The sequence below is a fragment of the Rhamphochromis sp. 'chilingali' genome (assembly GCF_963969265.1).
Source record: "Rhamphochromis sp. 'chilingali' genome assembly, chromosome: 2".
NCBI lineage: Eukaryota > Metazoa > Chordata > Actinopteri > Cichliformes > Cichlidae > Rhamphochromis > Rhamphochromis sp. 'chilingali'.
In genome coordinates this window covers 55,996,128-56,016,794 of record NC_137930.1, presented here as the reverse complement: position 1 = coordinate 56,016,794, position 20,667 = coordinate 55,996,128, and the positions used below count along the sequence as shown (strand labels likewise).

The 20,667-nt window shown below is 45.3% G+C and overlaps 1 protein-coding gene across 1 annotated transcript; it reads left to right on the top strand.

Annotated features, from left to right (window-relative positions):
- The first annotated feature begins 763 nt into the window (after positions 1–763).
- On the top strand, positions 764–19,320 carry tle3a (TLE family member 3, transcriptional corepressor a). The gene is made up of 21 exons (XM_080874115.1): positions 764–1,464; positions 2,039–2,224; positions 2,805–2,905; positions 3,119–3,182; positions 4,511–4,555; positions 8,720–8,782; positions 9,016–9,090; positions 12,201–12,405; positions 12,809–12,816; positions 14,350–14,472; positions 14,689–14,739; positions 14,818–14,970; positions 15,436–15,568; positions 15,675–15,850; positions 15,978–16,051; positions 16,140–16,389; positions 16,632–16,879; positions 16,975–17,122; positions 17,217–17,367; positions 17,570–17,646; positions 17,948–19,320. The coding sequence occupies exons 2-21, from the start codon at positions 2,201–2,203 to the stop codon at positions 18,053–18,055; spliced, it is 2,277 nt and encodes a 758-aa protein (XP_080730241.1). The 5' UTR covers positions 764–1,464; positions 2,039–2,200; the 3' UTR covers positions 18,056–19,320.
- Positions 19,321–20,667: the final 1,347 nt, after the last annotated feature.

The following is a 20,667-nucleotide window of genomic DNA, read 5'->3' as shown; positions in this document are numbered from 1 at the left end:
ACTGGAGAGAAAAGCCATTCGAAGCTAATTAAGCAGCCATTCCAGGCTCTATTCACAGGCAGAGGACCGAGGAGCACAGGCATTTGTCAGCGCTTGACCCCGCGTGGTATTGATTGACAACGCTGCCGCGTGAATGACAGGCTTGGCGCCGGCGGGCCAATAGGAAGCCGGCGAGTAAGTGCGCCGCGCGGCCATTGGACGAGAGGCCTTAAAGCCGCAGAGGAGTCCCACGTGGGGGCAGAGCCGAACCTTCAAAACAAGGCGCAGAGGCAGCGCTCAGACATGGCTGATGTTCATATCACACAAAGGCAATCATCTCCTCTTCCCCCGCTGAGCAACTATCATCCAAATGCTGATAGGTAGACGAGCGGGTATGTTGTTCAAGAATCTCGAAACACTTACGAGAAATTATATCGAGACGCTCCCGTGGCTTCAATTTTGGTGGGTGTCGTCGATCGATTGGTCATTATATTGTGCCCTTCACGCTGTGCGTGTAGGAAGAGGTAGTGATAGTGGTGGCGAGAGGGAGGGGGGGTTAAACCCGGATATTTCTGGTTTTGCCCGCTACTTTGTATATTTCGTGTTAGCATTTCTTCGTATTTTGTAACCACGTTTTACAAGAAGCACTCCCCTCATCCGTTTTTCTGAGTGTGGGGATAAAAATTCACCGTACACCCCCACCCCTCCTCCTCCCCCGTCCCGCTGGTGGTCTTACCCCCTCAAAAAAAATTCATCATCTTATGTCGGAGGCGCGCACACACAGTGAGGGGGGAAAGGAAAACACCCTAATGAAGCGCGGATGTGGAATTTGTGCTGTCTCTGTCAAATTTGGATATCATCGTCGGCACATCAATGCCTGCTGTTGTTGCTGTTGTACACGGTGGGACGGACGGATGATGCCTTGTGGATCCGCGGGATGATGTCATGTACCGTTGCACCCCACGTGGGGGCCGTCGCTCTCCGATAGGCAGATGTGGCCGTATTCCTTCCGAGTAATGCGATTGGACAGATAGGCGCTTTCACGGCAGTTCAGCCCTGCTGCCTGTGTGTGGCAACCGGGGTAAGCTGGACAACTGGGGGAAACGCGAGATTGTGGAGAGTACCATGTTACGTTTTTAAAGAATCTCCAACCTCTTCGAGTCGGAAGACAGATTTTGGAAGCATATTTATTTATTTTTTTCTTCTTCTTCTTCTTCTTTGTGGGATTAACCAGCCGCAGAAGGCGCACATTCCTCGGAGGTTCGCGGTTGAAGAATAAAGTATAGTTTAATCGAGCCCGACCGCACTAAAAATTTTCTCCCAGCCCGGCTGGGTGCGTTCTGGAGAGAGCGAGGGAGAGAGGATGCTTGACGAAAACTGCGTCCACCAGGCTTACATTAGGAGGGATTAAACGCATGAATTATAGCCTGCTCAGTATTTTCTTCGGGAGCAGAAGTCGGACGGACGCTTCGGACTCACGCACGGGTACGTATTTACAAGAGCTGTTGATTTCTTTCTTAGTTTTTTGTCTAATTTTTGGGCGTACGCTCGACCCCGCTTCCACGACTCTGAGCGGGAGTCAAACAGTAGGTGCAAGCCAGCGGCTGTCGCTTATGGCCTGCCTGTAGACGTCCTACGGACCGGGTGAGGGGGCGGTGGTGGTCATTTCACAAACAGCAGTCAGTTTCCGTTCTTTTTTTCCCTTTTATTATTATTATTTTTATTAAAGAACGAAACGGATCTGAGCATTAAAATTGCACGGCGGATAAGTGGCTTCTCCAACCTCGTCTACGTGTTGGCATCATGTTAAACTGCACGTTGAGATTTGTTAGGATATCGAGTCTGACCACTGACCGAATAAGGTCATCAAGAAGACAGAAGCGCTCGACTGTTGTGCTGCTTCCCTGACTCGGCTCGAACTGCTGCGGTAACTGGGACTAGTGTGCTGTGGTGACTACTTACTTATTGGTAAACAGTGTAAAGTGTATGTGTGTGTGTGTTTTTTTTTTCTATTTTATTTTTACGGTTATAGATTAAACCGCGTCATTTCTCAACACAGGATTTTCACGACCTCCCTCCCCCCCTCTCCTCATCCCCTGCCTCCCCCCTCCCTCACTCCCCTCGGCCCTGTCTGCTGAGACTGGTGTGGCTGTGAGCAAATTTCACCCGTTTTGCCAAAGGACCTGTACACTGGAGGGATAAACAAAGGATACATTTCAAGATGTATCCACAAGGCCGACATCCGGTAAGACTCGCTTCACCTATACTTAGAGAAGATTGCATATTTATTACAAAACACTGGTGCTGGTGTATGGTTCCTGCCTGTGCCGTGTCCTCCCCCACGTTCTCCTGAAACATGCCCTGCAAAGCGTTTTCCGCTCTTAATGCAGGTCATCAGATTTCTGTATGGGTTTCATTACAGTGCATTTATGCTTCATCGGAATATGCAGTCAGTACTAAATGGATGCAGATTGTTTGTATCCCTGGAGATATTTACTCAGCCAGACACTTGCATATGACTGTGTCTGAACGTGAAGACAGGTGGTGGTAGTGGTGGTGGTGATTTGAATTTCTTTTTTGAAATTACATTTCATATTTGGTGTGAAAGCTAATGTGTTATTACCCCCTGGAGGTGTGAATCAGACCCACCTTGTGGTAATGTCTTCCCGCAGAGGAGATGTTATCCTAAAAGCCTGAGTCTAAATGTGTGAACTGTTCAGCTCTCCTTAGCAGGTCACAATGCAGAATAAAACTTTCTCTGTCTCTCTCTTTTTTTCTTTTTTTTCTTTTTTTTACAACCACTTTTCTTTTCTTTTCTCTTTCAGGCTCCACATCAGCCTGGCCAGCCTGGCTTCAAATTCACCGTAGCAGAGTCTTGTGACAGGATTAAAGATGAATTTCAATTCCTCCAAGCCCAGTATCACAGGTAATGATTATACTCAAAGAATGGCAGTGTCAACATTTACTCTATTGGATTTTGAGGTTAACGCTAATATTTGACTGTTGACTTCTGTAGGAGCATATATGTTTGTTTTTTTAAAAGCATCCCCGTTTTTATCCTGTGCACATCTCTGTTAAGTGGTTAAGTGATTGAAGTGCCACAGACGCTTGAAAATGACACCTGGTCTCCTATTTTAAGTCTTAAGGTGGAGTATGACAAACTGGCCAATGAGAAGACAGAGATGCAGCGCCACTATGTCATGGTAAGATTGTGTTACAACTGAAAGCAATTATGGTTTCCAGATTGCACGGCTTGTTGAAGATCTAGTTGGGGTGGAGTGAGACGGGGCTATTGTGATCACCTATGTGGTTGTTAGGGCGGGCTGAGTGGCAGGTACAGGCCTGTGAAAGCCCCCCCGTGGGGGTTGATGTAGCAGGTTGTTACAGAGGAGCGCTTCCTGACAGGCGGCCGGCAGTGGGCTGCCGCTCCATTATAGCATGCCCCTGATCTCCAAGGGTCGGCTGCAGTGTTGCCCTCTGTGTGTGCTGATCTGATTATTCTCCTAGGAGACTCCACGCTCAGACATATGCATGGCCATAAATTAGGTGTGAGCTGAGGGCGGAGGCCCAGAGCAGCGTGTGGGAAAATACACCACAGTAAACAAAATGGAGGACGTGGAGCACACTGCAGTCTCCTTTATACTCAGCTTCTTTGTAAACCTTAATCATTAGCTTGCTTTTTTTTTTTTTTTTTTAAAGTAGCGTTTTAGAAAAACATAGGTGTGCCCCTGACGCAAAAAATTAGCTCAGACATGACACACTAAGAAGGCTATCCCAGGTAAACACACCGGGAATTATTTAAACCAATGCATGCAGCCTTAAATTAAACTTCTTTTTTTTTTTTGCTCAGAGGAAAACAGCATGTCGGCCTGACAAGCAGGAGGTTAGGTAAACATGTTGGGAAGTATCCCACAGCCAGCGCTCGGTGTCAGGTTACGCCATGGCTGTGGGGCTCTGATCTCAGACAGAATGGCTCTCTTGTTTGAGAGTAATTTTCGAAGAAGCTAATGGACTGAATAATGCATTGGCCTCATCAAATAGACGCTGACTGGAAAGCCATTTCTGCTCCGGCTGCCACTTGTGGGCTCGGCGGATTACATTTCAGCCAGACAGACTGACCTGGCTGGAAATAAGTGTTGAGCAACCGCGTTACTCTAAGTAAACAAACATCACAGGGATCTGAGGGCTTAAGCTGATCAATAACTCTAACCCTCTCTTTTCCGCCCACACTGCAAACAGCGAAGCATTGATTTATTGGCTATTCACTCTGAGCTGCTCAAAGAAATCCTTTTGTTATCTGATCTTATAACGTATCTCCTTTTCCTGTAAAAACACTTTTTATATAGGCGTTATAGTGTTCAAACCCTGACCGTGATGGAATCAGCGCAGCGATAATTACATTAAGGTTACGCCAGTCTCATGAGTGCAGAGCGCAAAAACACTCGCCTGTTGTTACACGTAATAAATATCATCAGATCTTGTAACTGCGCTGACGTCACTAACCACAATTAAATCCCTGCTTTCATTTCAGTATTACGAGATGTCCTACGGGCTGAACATTGAGATGCACAAGCAGGTACGTATCACAGTGCTGCTCATATTTTTCAGCTCATTGGTTTTCCACGGTGTCAGGGGATGTCAGATCCAGGCGGAGCCACTTACAGGCTGTGAGCTGAACTGAGCATCAGTAATGGTCTGAAAACAGGCAGATCCACTGCACACAAACAACAACACAACCCCAAACTTCTGCCACAGCTTGTACAAGTGCTGTGAGCCGTTATTGGAAATTTGCATATGCTGTGCATCCGGGATTTGACTCAGCTTTCTGATAAGATTAAAGGTAGACTTTGGCAGGCTTAGCCTTTTGACTTAATGATTAAAAAGAGAGGCCCTCTGATAGGTCAGTATTTCTTTTTATCAGGATAAAGTAATTACACCAGCAGAGCAAAAGTCCTTTAGTCACTTCTTTGTGGTCTTATCTTTATCAGAAGATCCTATCTTGTATGTCTCCGCAGATAAATCGCACTGAAGTGATAGAGATTGTGTGAATGAGTGACATTTCATTGTCTATGTTCCCGCGCCCCCCTGCGACTGCCTGGCTTGGTTATAATGACAGCGTTGGCGACACGGTGGGTTGGCGTGTTAGGGCGATCCATCAGTGTCTGTGCTGTGTGTCACACTTCCACATGTCTGTCAGGGCTCAGGCCCTTCTGATAGCTTCTGTCAGGCACTTATCGCCAACCAGAGGAGAGAGGTGGGGGGGATGGTATCAGGAGACAAGTTGGAGAATAGAGCTGGAGGCGGGGCAACAGCCCAGCTCTGTGTAAACAGGTTAATCGACTGATCCATTTTAGCGCCTGACTTTTATCAGGAACCTCAACAGAGCTGATGGAAGCGCTTGAATAATTCATCAGTGGGGCCCTAACCTGCTGAACGGCGTGTTTGTGAGCAAACAGTGTGGGCCCCGTCCATGCAGCTCCCCCAGCTTACAGCTCAGGCAGGGGAGGAGGAGAAGATGGGGAGCGGTTAACAGGCAGGGTTGGGATGGATTATTGGATGCACACAGGCATATTATTTTCCTGCCAGGAGATTTATTCCATGGTGAGGAAATTCATTCCTCTAACTGTGCCTTTTTCATTACTGTGCAGGGACATAATTCACATTTCAGAATGCGTACACGGGCAAAGCTTAGACTGACGTTCGTGGTGTTATCTGATCCCTCTCTATCAGCCATGTCAGTTTGTCGATGCAAACTGCTAATTTCTGCTGCATGATGTCAGCTGGTAATTATCTTCATATGGTGCTTGTTTTCCAAGAGCTGCATGGGGTTTGGGGCTTGTATGGTGCTAAGAGTCAATCAGATTAGGTCGTTACCTACGGCCGTAACGCAGCCATGTCTGCAGGAATCATTTGCTAAGTAGCAAAGTATCTGCCGTGGCGAGCGCCAAAGCAAACTTGGTCAGCCAACAGGCTGTCTGCAGTCTTCATACAAAAGAGGCGTGCAGTGAAAAGTGGTTGGAGGAACTGTGGCTCTCCAAGCCATCAGTACTTCCATATCCCCAATCTGTCATGTGGGACTGGACTGCAGTGTAATAATTTCAGGGTGTGAACTGTTGGGTGTCAGTTTCACTTACATAAGCAGAAAAGTTACTTGACTGTACTTTAAGATGTGGCGTAACAACAACGGTTATGTTCTTATGCTGTTTTTGTTAGAATAAGTTTATTGTTTTTTTAGATTGTGTCATGCTTTGTTTAGGAAAAAAAAACACAGCTCGACTGCTGCAGCTGACAAGACTAATCACAGTAGTGACTCACGTATTCATTTATGCAGCTTTTCAGCATTTTTCAAATCAATACCAATAACTTTAAATGCCAATTAGAAACTAATTCTGGACTCACTACACTTCTTTATCAAAGACTGGTTTAGTGGAAGCATCATTTTTTGGCTTAAACAAACTCTGATGTTTTTCTTCTTACTCTGAAAACCTGACATGAGGCAACGCTGTCAAAATTGCCGAGCCTCTAAATGGGACTAGTCAAGTATTGTTTATAGATGGATCATGTGACCAGAGCCACCACTTGTTTTCGCTCTACATTTAATACTCATCAGTGTCTCGAGTCCATTTTCCCATTGCTGATAGCAACAGGCGAATACCTCTCTGCACACCATTGACAAGCCAGCCTGAGAGTGCTCTTAAAGTGGTGCTACACAGGTCCGAGTACCTGTAATTGTGTAGCGGCAGTGCAAAGCCAGCCTCTCAAGGGCCAAGCTGTCATCTGCTTAAAGTGACAACAGCCCAATTTTTATCTGCCGGCAGGGGGGAAAAAAAGAAATCCTCCCAGCTCTGCACCGTATCTATTTTGACAGCAGTGGCGAGTTGAGTTGTTGCCTTTTCCGTGTATTTGCATGTTGTGCTGTGAGAGTGTAGAGACTGCCAGTTGTTTAGGGCAGAGTGGATCAGCCACCTCCTGACCTTTCCCAGCCAGCTGTCACCATGACACTAAGCTACAGAGGAATGGGCCGTGCGCTCGAGGCCTTTCTGCAAATCCTGTCAAATGTCCGACTGCTATTTACATGGCTTATCTGAACAAACATGGATTATACGGGTCCTGTCGCTTTTCGACCATTTCTGTGGGGCTCCTTCAGCTCTTTCTAGAACACTTACTACGTTGCATTAATACCAGCGCTCGTAAAACATTTATCTTTATTACCTGTAGGTCACATTTATTGTGTGCCAAAGGGGACCGCGGTTCAGTCTCTTTCTTTTTTTTCTTTTTCTTTTTTTTGTCTGCGGGCAATAATCAAGTTATAGTCATTGTTATCTTTTGGACTATTGTACTTCCTGTGACACATGCTGCCATATATTTGTTTGGCATTATTGCATCTGATCCGCGGCTTCATCTGATATTGCATCTTCAGCTTGTTGTTGGTTGTCCTGCTGGCTTTACTGGCTAAGTGGCTATCCATGTTGCAGCTTGGGTCAGCAGGTCTCGTTCTGTTGGACATTACTCTCCAATCTCTCTGGCTCTGCTTAGAGGTAATATGTCTGGCTGCCAAAACTGCCTGGCATTTCTGCCATGTGTAATAAATAAGCTAGCGGTCTGCAAAGTACATTGTGTGTGCTGCTGCTCCAAATGAAAAATCAGAGAAAATCCCTGTGATGTGTTTGTGTTCTGCAGTGGCCCTGGGTTGAACTGCGGCTCATAAATTCCAAAGATGATGTAGCTTTGGCGCTGTTATTTTTCTGCTCCCAGTGCAGAGCTTGAACCTGAAAGTCTCATCTCCTTTCCCTGGAAGGAGAAAGAGAGGCAGAGCAGGCCGGCTGTGCAGTGTTTTTACAGGAGACTGGGGGGGGTGGGGGGCGTGGAGCATAGCCCCCCGCCCCCGATCTTTCCCCGCACACCTCCTCCTACTGCTCTTTTTATCCACCATTCATTTGGTACGTTCATGTGATCGACAGGCTGAAAATTCAATTTAATGACCTGCCTCCAAGCACGTAATATGATTTTAAAGCCTGTTACGGTCAAGCAGAGGTTCCATTTGCATAATGATCCCAGCAAGATAGGGCTGCAGCCGTTGCCATGGCAGTTGGTAGACAAGCAGAAGAATGGAGGCAGGGCGTCGTGGATGTTGGGAGGCTATGAGGTTGGTGGGCTGGGTGCTTGATTGCAGTGAGAAACGGCTTGGGCTAAAGCTGTAGCTTTAGCAAACGCCACTTACGACACAGGCTGCTTGCTTAATGGTATTGATTGAAGGTGTCTCCCCTACAATGTTATTACCGTTTGTCTTTGCATTCTCTGCAGTCCTAATTGTTAATGTAAATTCCCCACACCGTTACATGTAAGTAAACAATGCGCTGTAGTTAGTAGGCCTTCCTTCCTGGGGTGTGGTTGTGTGGTTTAACTCTGAGGTTAACTGCAGGACAGCACATTCGCAGATGAGGGGAAGAAGGGCAGAGTGAGAGAGGATCCTCTCAACACAGCAGCACTCTGCCTGCTCATATCCGTTTAGCATGGAGTGCACTCTTAGCACAGCTGTGCTCCATCCCCCTGGGCTCTCCTAATGTTTTAAATATTTCAAATGTCAATATCACGCTGTTTAGAGGATGTTGAGTCAAGCAGTTCTGATTGCCGCAGTAATTGACTTAATCGGTGTAAACATTAAAGGCGGGGTTATATGAAGTCACTGTCTCTTTCATACTTTACTGTCTCATTTTGCTCCCCTTTCTTTGTTTTCCAGACGGAGATTGCCAAACGGCTCAACGCAATTTTAGCTCAAATTATGCCTTTCCTGTCACAAGAGGTGAGTTTTGAGCCCGGTTTCCAAACGGTGTCACAGTTTACTACTAAAGCAACGCCACTTATTGTTGCCTGTACCCTTAAGATAATACTCCTTGCTTTTGGGAATAATTGTGGTTAAGAGCATTTTATCTCACCTTTATAATTTTAGTGTTGCTTTGGAAAAAAACTGTGAAATTCATAGATGAGCAAGTGTGGATGTGTGATAAATAATCTTTTGCAAATGTCTGTCCACAGCACCAACAGCAGGTTGCTCAGGCAGTAGAGAGGGCTAAGCAGGTGACTATGACTGAGCTGAATGCCATCATCGGGGTACGTGGACTTCCCAATCTGCCTCTCACCGTGTGTATACCCCCTTTTATTCCTTTATTTGACCTTGGGTAGGGGCAAACCTTCACATCAAATTCATATACCGAGTAGTCTGAACTGTTGAGTGAACACATTGTAATACACCACTTGCTACACTTATAGTGCAGATTTGCCTCTTTTTAAATCAAATGTGTCATCACTATTTTTTTTTTCATTTCATGACTTATTTTTCACTATTAAATTCAAACGAAACTATTAATATTGGCAACTACACCCCAAAAACAAACCAAAAAAAGACTCATGCATTGCTTTAGCTTTGGCCTCGGTGGCATCTTCAGTGCCTTGTTGTGTGTTGATAAATGCGAGCCTGAGAGCTCTCGAGATCCCCCTTCGCAGCTCATATTGCTTTAATTGGCTAAGGTTTTAATGAGGAGCCTCATCTCTCACAGTTGACCTGGATTGCTGTGGGAATTAAAAGGCTGAGGGTGAACTAAACACAGCCAGCACTGCAAGCTAACTGAGACAGCACAGACAGTCGTCAGCCACCACAGCTCCGCTGCACAGTTCTTTTCACGCCACGGCAGCGAGCTGTAATCCGCTGCATTCATCGTGGCTTCCAAACGCCATCTGCTCCTCATTGATCAGCTGTGCTGACCCTGGCGTGCTATAATGAAAGTGATTGGTTTCACCTGTGATAGAAAGCTCAAACTGTCTGTGATCTTGTGACTACTGTAGACTCTCCGGCGCACACAGAAGACTAGCCTAAAGGCTCACTTGATGACTGGAAGCACATATTGGAATTCAATTAATAACCCCCTTGGTGACCTTTTGTTCCTGGATAATTGCTCCCTAGAATTTGCCTGAGTGGGTGTCTTGAGGTGATGGAAAACTGTTTGTTACTCCTCTGTTGGACTGAAATGGATGCTTTATTACAGTTTTTGGAAGAGCAGCTGCTGCAGTAGTTCCTAAGAATAGGAGATTTCACTAGTGGGGCTTTTTGTGTTCTATATGATTTTCACATTTGGAGCATCACAGTACTAGGATGTTGTACATTTGAATTTGTATTTTTCATCATCTGACTGTGCCTTTTTGGGCTTTCAAAGCATTAAGAAAACATTTTATGAGCTATCTGACAAGCTCAGAGTTTTAGTTTGTGGTCTTTTGTGGGAACCAGGACAGTTTTTATGAAACAGTAAAGCTCCCACCCGGGTCACTCAGGTCGCTCACGTCAGAGGAGGAGGAAATGTAACCACTGTATGTTTTACGAATACCTTGCCATTAGTTATTCATTAAGAAGAAGCTCTGTAGGCATGCCAAAATCCTCATGTATTTTGTAAAGCAAGGTGAAAGAGCGTGCCAGGTAGACAGGAAGCATCCAGGAGCCAGCTGCATGTCTTATTGATGGAGCTGAGGGCCATTAATAGAATGAAACTGGGGCAGCTGCATGTGTTGAGATGAACCTGACAAGCAGCGTTTTCTGGCAGATTAGAAAATACCCAAAATATCCGCGTCATAAACAAGGCATTTTAAACTACACTCAGTTAGAGGAAAAAGGAGCAAAGAGTAGGTCTTTATCTTAGAATATTAAATTAGAGAAAATAGGCCAGACTCCTTTATTTATTTATTATTGTCTTCATTTATGGCCCCTGTAATGAGGGCTGTTGCTGATCAGCCATGCTTATTACCCATCAGTGCCTCATTAAACACAATGAGCAAGGATGGCTCTCCCCTGCCAATGAACTGGCTCCTTAATTTCCCTCATGGACACAATATTATAACACACTCGCTCTCTTAGGCTCCCAGACAGACACGGAGAGAGAGAGAGAGCTGTGTCTGTCTTGGGTACGTTTTGTAATTGGATTGACATCTGCCCCATGTAACAAAGCACAAGGTTGCAAGTTAAAAAGTTAGCTATTAGTCATGCTAGTCCTCTCTACTTCTACAACAGAAAAACAAAAGAACAATGTGGATTATATTTCTAAGGACATATTTAAGCACTAAGTATTTTGTATTCCTGCTACAGAATTTAGGAGTTCCTGCTGAGTTAATGTATTTTTAATTATGTGTTAGGCCTGCCCACCACCGTCTTCTATGCGTCGCACTACCTCCCTGGTCATTACAAAGATTCTAATATTCCTGAAATGGCCATAAATGGCCACTGATTGAAATCCGTCTTGTAAAAAGAGAGAGGAGTGTGCTGTAACAGCATCTGAATTATTCAGCTGGCTCGTATACGGGTAATAAATTGCTGATGTTTTTATTGGTGTCTCAGCTAAGTATTATTTAACCTTGCTTTAAACTGCTTACTTCCATGCTGAGTGCCTTTTAACTCCCATCTATTTCCCTGTGCCTTTCAAATATTGATGCTGAGTATTGGAGGGTTGACTGAGTGCCAGCATGGGACCCCTGGTCCTCGCTCCCGCAGCAGCCTTCCAGACACACACTCAGAAACACACTCAAAGACTCAGAGTGAGAGGGAAGGCGTGCCAGCTTCTAGCACTCTGTGTTCCCGCAGTCTCTTAAAGTTTGGGTGCGCAAATGATTCATGTTCCGTCAATCCAGAAATGTGACTATGAGATCAGTAAACAGACACTGGATGTGTTTGAAAAGCGGGTATTGTTTAGCCCACAGACAGAGTTTTGTATTCTGATCGCTTAAATCACAGAGGCACAGGAGTTGTGTTGTTGCAGTAGAATATGTGCCAGTTTACCTTTAAGCATAATGATTTTCTCTTTTAAGATGTGGCTGAAGCAGACTTTTTTCCCTTTTGGATAAAGTAGAATGAAAAATATTTCAGTTGTTTTCAATAATACACTGCGATTAGTGGGTTATTTCGATAACTTGAGCACCTCTGCCTCGTGTGTTACACATGCTGAGAGTGGTCAGGCAGTTATAGGTTTTACTCGCCTCAGCACAGATCTAGGGCTTATGCCACCCTGGCCTGGTATGGAAATAGCACTGAGGGGGATTGCTGTGTGTTCCTGACAGTAATAGACGTGTGAATGTGCTAATATCATCTGGGGTTTAGCCTCGTGCTTAGTTGGTGGTTTCTCCTCGCCCTTTTCCTCCAACCCATTTGTTGTCTGTCTGTCTATCTCCCTGTCACCTTACAGCAGCAGCAGCTCCAGGCACAGCACCTCTCCCATGCTGCCCATGGGCCTCCAGTCCAGTTGCCGCCTCACCCCTCGGGCCTGCAGCCCCCTGGCATCCCCCCTGTGACGGGCTCCGGATCAGGGCTGCTGGCGCTAGGAGCTCTAGGGAGCCAAGCCCACCTCCCAGTAAAGGATGAAAAGAACCACCATGATCTCGAACACCGAGGTGAGAAGAAGAGCTCGGCCCCATAGCTTTGTTAGCTAGTTATTATTTGCGAGAATCAAAAGGCATATTAATTTTAGCAGTTCTGAAAAGATGTTAAACTGACATAAACCAATTTAGTGCTGAGTGCTTCTCACTCTCACAATCATAGGGTCCTTAGGTGAGGAGCACATCCTGTCTGTTCACATTCTGTCTGGGTAATGAGCTGGTACATTCCCAGCCCATGACTGCATAAGCTATTCAGCAGCTCCAATACACGCCGATAAGAGGGGCCTTGTGCCCTGCAGTTGATTGTCACACATTCGGCTAGAAGCATCTGTTATGATGTGCTAAGTGACTTGTTTTTCTCTTTGCTCCGCTTGGTTTCATCTTTACCTCGGACGCCACCGTGATGTCTGCGACACAGAGAGCACGGTAAGTTTCCCGAGCCGCACTCGTTTTGCTTTTTTGTAATTCATCACATTTTCATCTGCGCTGCAAGTGTCAAGTAGAGCCTTCCATCAGTGCATGCATATACTGATTTCATGCGGTGTAATCTGAGTTCAATAAAATGATTAATGGAAAATGAGGTCTGGAATATAAATCGTGTGTGTTTAATCCAGAAGGGGAAATGACTGGTATCATGTGAGATAGATTAGAAGCCTTGTAATTTCATCACAATTAAAGAAGGGCTTGGACTTCCCCTTCTTAAAGGATTTATTTGATCCCTTCTACTGTCTCCCTTGTTTACCAGCTCTCTCTCTTTCTTCTTCTTGGCATGTGATGAATATTTATGAACACAACTGGAGTGTTGTTTTGTTTTTCTTTTCTTTTTTTTCTTCTTCTCCACCTCGTCTGGCTGGGCCTGCTAAAGCGTTATATTTGAAATGCTGCGATCTATGATGGCTTGTGATGGGCCTGTGAGATTGTGTTTCTGTAGGCCGGGCCAGCTGAATGGGTGCAGTCATGTCTGAAGAAATGGAAGTCCTGGGGCGATTAGCGGGCCTGTTTTGTTTCTGTGCTCTCGTCCCTGGTCATCTGATAGTAGAATGGTGACTTTGGCTAATGAGTCACGCTAAGCATCTCTTTAAAGGTCAGCCATTATGCAGACAGTGGCTTTTTGCCCAGACTGCTAGTCCATCAGCCATTGTTCACTTCTCTGAGTCGCCGCTGACTTAGTCCATGTTTTCGCTTTGGTCCTCAGATGAGGGACAGAGAGAATCGGGAGAACTTGGCAGTTTACAGGCAAGTGGCAAACTCCTGTGAAAGCTGCTGGACACCTGCCTAAAGCCTCCCATTCTTTTGGCGTTTAGAGTGAGCTGTCCCAGCTTGTGTGGGCAGGCTCCATGAAGAAGCACCAGTCAGTCCCACGCTGCCGTGCCCACTGGCAGGATATAGATTCTCTTTCTTTATCTGAGCTCAAAGCCTCAGCTGACATGGTGCCCAAGCGCACTACGGCAATCAATGCCCAGCACCCAAAACATATAGGTTCTCTCCCCCCTCTCTCTCGCTTTACTTTCGTTTTTCTCTCCTCCCATCTCTATCTCTCTCTCTCTCTCACGCTCAGCCTGACTGATTCCGGAGAAAAGGCCCTCTGTTCAGCTACAACACACTGCTCATGTCCCTGTGAGGCTGTTTGTTGTCCAGTTATGAGGAGGAGGGAGCCCAGCTCGGAAAACAAGCCCTCCTCCATTCAGTTCAGATAACAGCCCATTCTGTTGTGTGGCCAGGGACAGGCTTGTGTGCGAGATTGGGCTTGGCTGGTGTCAGGGTACTGTTTGGAGCTGGCCTACAGCTGCATTTTAAGAGTCCGCCGTATCCATCATTGTGTGAATAAGGCATTTTTAGTGTTTGGATTGGCACAGTGTGTTCTCTGTGAATTTGTAATGGATGAGTGACTTGCTGCGCTCTCTTACAGAAGGAAGACAAAATGGTAATAAAGCGTGTTTGGTTTTTCCCCTTTTGCAGAATAACTCAATATCCCCATCAGAAAGCTTACGCACAGCCAGTGAGAAGCATCGCAGCTCCTCAGACTACAGCTTGGATTCTAAGAAACGCAAAGTGGAGGAGAAGGACAGCATGAGTAGATATGTAAGTCCCTGAAGGAGTAGTTCAGCATGTCGGGGAAATATGCTTATGCTTATGAATATGCTTATGAATGGTGACTTAAAAAATTGCTTTAGGTTCACAATTTAATTTAAAAAACTAATGAAGTTTAGACCAGAGAACAACATCCCTGGAGTCTGTGCTTTTAATTTTTCCCCATCTGTGTGTGTTAAGTTAAACGATTACTAATTATTGTTACAGGACAGTGACGGAGAGAAAAGCGACGACTTGGTGGTCGATGTGTCCAATGAGGTGAGCTGCACAGCAATTGTTCGTAGCACATTGATGTGACATTGCTCTTATGTAAATATTACTGGTGTGTTTCTCCAGGATCCTGCCACTCCAAGGGCAAGCCCAGCCCACTCACCACCTGAAAATGGTATTGACAAGCCCCGCCCCCCAAAGAAAGACACACCCAACAGCCCCGCATCAGTGGCGTCATCTGGAAGCACCCCTTCCTCCAAGGCTAAGGAGCTCAGTCATGTAAGACATCAAAAGAGTTGTGGACAAACTGGGACAGAAAGGGTTTTAAATGACAATTGCCGAGAGACCAAAGGGACATGTGCAAATAGATCTAGGACGTTTTCTGCAGTGGATTAGCAGTGGCTGTCTGTGCTTTAAGTGCATGACTAAACGTCAGGGATAATATTGTCCCGCATCAGGATCAGTCAGGTCTTCTCTGTTAATAGCTCAATGTATTTAACTATTCCAGGATTTTTCCCTCTGCCTCACTAAAAGATTAAAGCCAAAGCAGTAAGGGGATAAAAACGTCCCCATCTCCATTGTGACCATAATAGGTTTTAGAATAAATAGCAGTTTATGGCTCTGCAGGACTATGAGGGTTGTCAGAATTAGATTGGATTAAGTTCAGTTTGCTTTCAAATTGTCAGTGCACAGTGCCTGGTTTCCGGGATTGTGATTGTGCTTGCTCTCTCGTTCCCTTGACAGAATGACAAATCCTCCACGCCTGGTCTCAAATCCAACACCCCCACCCCCCGAAACGATGCCCCCACCCCTGGCACCAGCTCGACTCCTGGGCTCAGACCCATCCTGGGCAAGCCACCAGGCATGGAAGCTCTCGGTTGGTACCATTCTCTTCACTTTACAGAAACTGAGATATTTTTTTTCCATTATTTGCAAAACTGTTAGGCCACAAACCGATCTCCATCTCCTGTCTTTGTCTACAGCAGCCCCAGCTTTGCGCACACCTCTATCCATTGCAGGGTCCTATCCTACCCCCTTTGCTATGATGGGCCATCATGAAATGAACGGAGGCCTGACTAGCCCTGGGGTGTATGCTGGTCTGCACATCTCCCCTCAGATGAGCGCTGCAGCAGCAGCAGCCTATGGACGCACTCCCATGGTAAAGGCTTTCCCTTTCCTTTTCTGTAGTTTTGGATCATCTAAAAGTCATGTACAGGATGCAATGAGGGATTTTACTCTGATAACAGTTGAGTATGTTAGTCAAACATTCCCATATCATCTTTTAGGGGTTTGATCCTCACACCCACATGAGAGCCCCGGGCCTCCCAGCCAGCCTCACATCTATTTCTGGCGGAAAACCGTAAGTGTCTCCCTAGATATGTTGCAGATCAATTTTTTTGTAACACAGCTGATATCAAATACTGACAGGCACGTGTCTTTTCCTTCAGAGCGTACTCCTTCCATGTCAGCGCAGATGGTCAAATGCAGCCTGTGCCCTTCCCACCCGACGCCCTCATTGGTCCCGGTATTCCACGCCACGCCCGTCAGATCAACACACTGAGCCATGGTGAGGTGGTCTGTGCTGTCACCATTAGCAACCCCACACGTCACGTTTACACTGGTGGCAAAGGCTGTGTCAAAATCTGGGACATGAGCCAACCAGGCAGCAAGAGCCCCGTGTCCCAGCTGGACTGTTTGGTGAGGACCTCATCAGCTTTTCTTAATGTTTACACACATGTTATTTCATTCAACACTAGAAAAAAATTAACAAGCCAAACACTTATTCACATAGTTCAGATTAGGTTTGAGGTTCAATCTTTGGTTTATTTGTTATGACAGGACGTTTTTTATCCTCCGCCCATGATTTGTTTGTTTCTAAAGCTCTCCCTAGCTCCACTGCCTTGAACATGTATTGATTTGCTTTGTCCTCGGTGCAACAGAACAGGGATAACTACATCCGCTCCTGTAAGCTACTGCCTGATGGTCGCACATTGATTGTCGGAGGCGAGGCCAGCACACTGACCATCTGGGATCTGGCCTCCCAGACACCGCGGATCAAAGCTGAGCTCACCTCCTCAGCCCCGGCGTGCTACGCCTTGGCCATCAGCCCTGATGCCAAAGTCTGCTTCTCGTGCTGCAGTGATGGAAACATTGCCGTTTGGGACCTGCATAACCAGACTCTCGTTAGGTCGGAAACAAAACTTTATTTCCAGTATGTGGGCTTGAGTCAATTTAAAAGATAATGTCAATAACTGTCTGTATGCCTTCCGATTTTGATTTTAGGCAGTTTCAAGGTCATACGGATGGTGCTAGCTGTATTGACATATCCCATGATGGCACTAAGCTGTGGACAGGTGGTCTCGATAACACTGTTCGCTCCTGGGATTTGAGAGAGGGTCGACAGCTGCAGCAGCACGACTTCACTTCACAGGTACAACGCTGCATAATGCAAGGGGCCAGACCTGGAGTCTGTTTTCCTTTCGGCCGAAGAACTGTCTGTAATTATTGTCCTGTTTGATCTCCAGATCTTTTCTTTGGGCTACTGTCCGACTGGCGAGTGGCTTGCTGTGGGAATGGAGAGCAGCAACGTGGAAGTGCTCCACCATTCAAAGCCTGACAAGTATCAGCTCCACCTGCACGAAAGCTGTGTCCTTTCCCTCAAGTTTGCCTACTGCGGTATGAACAAACACACAAAAAGAGCATCAGATAAAGCTGACCGTATTTAACTGTGAAGAGCCCTTTGCCTGTCCTTATTAGTGCCTTTTTTAAAATAGCGTAAATGCTTGTTGTCATCTCAAGGCTACTCTTCATTTGTAGGTACTTTTCCTATTACTTGTTAGTGAAAAGTGTCCTGATGGCACTTTTGTTGTCTTTGCAGGTAAATGGTTCGTAAGCACCGGGAAGGACAATCTGTTGAATGCTTGGAGGACTCCTTATGGCGCCAGCATATTCCAGGTATGCAGATCAATGGACTCTGTCTGTAGCCAGGCCAAACGTACACACAGATCTCTAAGAGGAAGGGCAAAACGACCGCTGTCTGACAGGACTATCCTATCAGTGAAAACTGAACCTGAATTATTGACCTGACAAAGACGCCTTTTTGAGGCCCGTCAGGCCAGAAGTTGATGTCAGTGCAATCTAATCTTGCCATGAAGTCAGCTAATTTTCACCACTTAACTTACTCAGCAACATTTAAGTTTAACTGCCTCCAAGATTAAAGTGTTTTTTGTGTGTGTGTTTGCTTTTCTTTAAACAGTCCAAGGAGTCCTCATCTGTCCTGAGCTGTGACATTTCTGCAGACGACAAGTACATCGTGACAGGCTCTGGTGACAAGAAGGCCACTGTGTATGAAGTGATCTATTAGAAGAGACTGCTTTGGATCGGAGCATGCTCAGGAACAGTAGACACTTCCTCCATCCTCCTTCCCTCACACAGACAGCATGGATGTTGCCTGCAGCTCCAAGGTGGATGGGCAGGAAGTTTGGCAGTGCCAGACGAAAATGGATGGTGGTGTTATTGTGGCACTGGATGCTGTGTCCTTCGGCTCTGCCCTTCCTCACTCATACAACTAACACTTGTACAGCGAGTGCAGTTTCCCAAGGCACCGAGAAGAAAATAATGTCTTGCTGTTTCTGTTTGTTGGATATTTCTTTTTTTATTCGTCCTTTTTAATGTGGAGATAAAGTTCCATGACACAAGTAGAAGCGGCGCTTCGCTCTGGAGCTTCTCCTTGGAGGTCCTGTGAAAAGTGTACATAATGGAGTAATAAAAGGCCTTTTATAGATTTATATTTTGGTGTCCAGTTACGCTTGTGATGGTTCTTTCTTGTTCTCTCCGTGATTTTCTGTCCCCTCCGGGGATGGAAATTAGATTAGGACTTTGTAAGAGGATATTCTATTTCAGTTTTTTCCCCCTCCTCGGCTTTTTTTTTTTTTTTTTTTTTTTCATGTTCCTTGTCCAAAATGACCTTTTCGGAAATCTAATTTGTATTTTTTTTTCTCCCTGACAAAGGCTTTTTTTTTCTTCGCTATTTGCTGTATCACAGACATTTGTCCCATGGATTTTTGCAGTCGAGAATTCTGGAAAGGCTTTTTTTTCTGTAGGGAGGAAAAAAATCATGGTTTCCAGTTATGTTTACCCTTTTGACCCTGATCAGCAGAATTTCAGCTTTGAAATGAAGACCTTTCACTGAACCCTGGCTCCTGTCTATAACATCAAAATGGATTTATATCAACTGTCGGATTGATGGGTTTTAGAGAGAAGCAGCTGTGACTTGAGCTCACTCTGTTGACTCAACCACTGTATGAAAACTTTGCTCCACTCTGCAAAGTTTAGCCATCAGTCTATTAGAGATCGTTATTGCCGCTTGTGTTTGCGAGCCTGTGACTGATACGCAAGACTTGGTTACTCATAAAGGACGCAGGCAACGCCATTACCACGTTCGACATTTTGGGTGTATTCTTTGCTTTCTTCAGTATTTCATAATATTCACTACAATCTTCTCATAGACGGGAATGGTCTCATCATAAACACAAGTTAAGACTGTGTAGCATACATGTGGCATCATCCATAAGGACTGTACAGCTGACAGTTGTTGATAAATCAATAAACTGTTTTATATAAAATTTATCTTGACTGGATTTCTGTAGTGCTGTGGTCTCGCTGTGGTAGATTTCCAAGGATTAGTTGGAGACTTTGGAGTAATATGGTTATTAGCTCTTTTTTTGTAAAGCATTAAATTGAGTGTATGACTGAAGATGAAGTTGCCAACAGAATCCACTTTAGCGTCATGACCAAACATGCAGAAATAGCTTAACTACCTGCAAATCTAAAGCTTTTTTCTTTTCTTTTTTTTTTAAAATTTAATCTCAACAGGTGTATGTGCCCAAATGTTACTATTATTTGTTTGGTTAGGCTCACTTTAAAAAGAAGAAAAAGCCTCCAGAAAGTTACTGAAGAACGCAGCCTGGCATAAAACCACGTGTCGTTTTTGCACTTTGGTTTTTGGATTAAACAAACAAGGCATAATGTGTTAATTGGTAAGCTTTAGAGGAACTGATAAACAGATTTTGTTATTGCCAGACTGTCTAAGGCTACCCGTTTCTCCCTTGCCTGTCGGTTCAAATTTACCAAACAACTCCTGGCAAGAAAGATGCCAAACCATTTGTTTAAGGAAAGAAGCTTAAAGTCACTGATTAATATTTGCTTTTACAGTGCGGCCAACAGTGGGTGTGGTAAAACACCTAAAGCACTTACTGCTGTTGAGGGCAATGCACCGACATGCTGAACGTCTCTCGGGCTTGCTTTTTCCTCTTCTAAAAACTAAAAATGCAACCTCAAAGTCCCCCTTGTCCTGTGTGTTGCTAGTGAGGGATCTCCCTTGCTCTAGCTTGCATCTACATTACATACAATCTTATTCACGGGCTGCTCTTGACAGTAAATGGAAGCACATCAGCAAATTGCTGTAAATGCATTCAGATAGGAGCTGACAACTGTCTCAGGAGAACCACAGACACGATAGAAAAAACATTCTGGGTGCAGTTAGCAAGGGTTGCTATGGACCTTTGCCATTGGTTTTAACTCAGAAGATTACAGAGCTTGCATTAATATTTGAGGGATGAACTTGATGCAACTTTCAAAGTCGCGTCGTGCTGTACCAACTGTGTTCACTGTCACGGCTAGTGACTTTTTTTAGAGTTTGGATTTATGCATGGTGGCAGCTATGAAATCACACGCCCATCACAGAGTGATACAATAAGGCAGAGGTTTATGAAGTGCCACTTCAGAAATATGACGTAAACACTGCTCTCGAGTTCCCTTGAGTGGTCTTTTGGTAGTTGAATACTTTTGGGCTGGACGGGTGAATGGCCCAATCCCTCCACTCCAGAGCAACGCTCTCCTAGGACTCTGTGCTTGAAGCTGTGAGCCCTTCATATGGCTGCCTCTTCAAACATGTTGTTGTTAGATTATAAAAGC

What these genes read in the sequence shown, in the direction of transcription:
- tle3a (XM_080874115.1), top strand. Translation starts at nt 2,201, where the DNA reads ATGTATCCACAAGGCCGACATCCG. An exon ending in AGGCTAAGGAGCTCAGTCAT is followed by an intron (nt 14,971 to 15,435) that starts GTAAGACATCAA and finishes TTCCCTTGACAG; the next exon opens with AATGACAAATCCTCCACGCC. An exon ending in TGTCCCAGCTGGACTGTTTG is followed by an intron (nt 16,390 to 16,631) that starts GTGAGGACCTCA and finishes TCGGTGCAACAG; the next exon opens with AACAGGGATAACTACATCCG.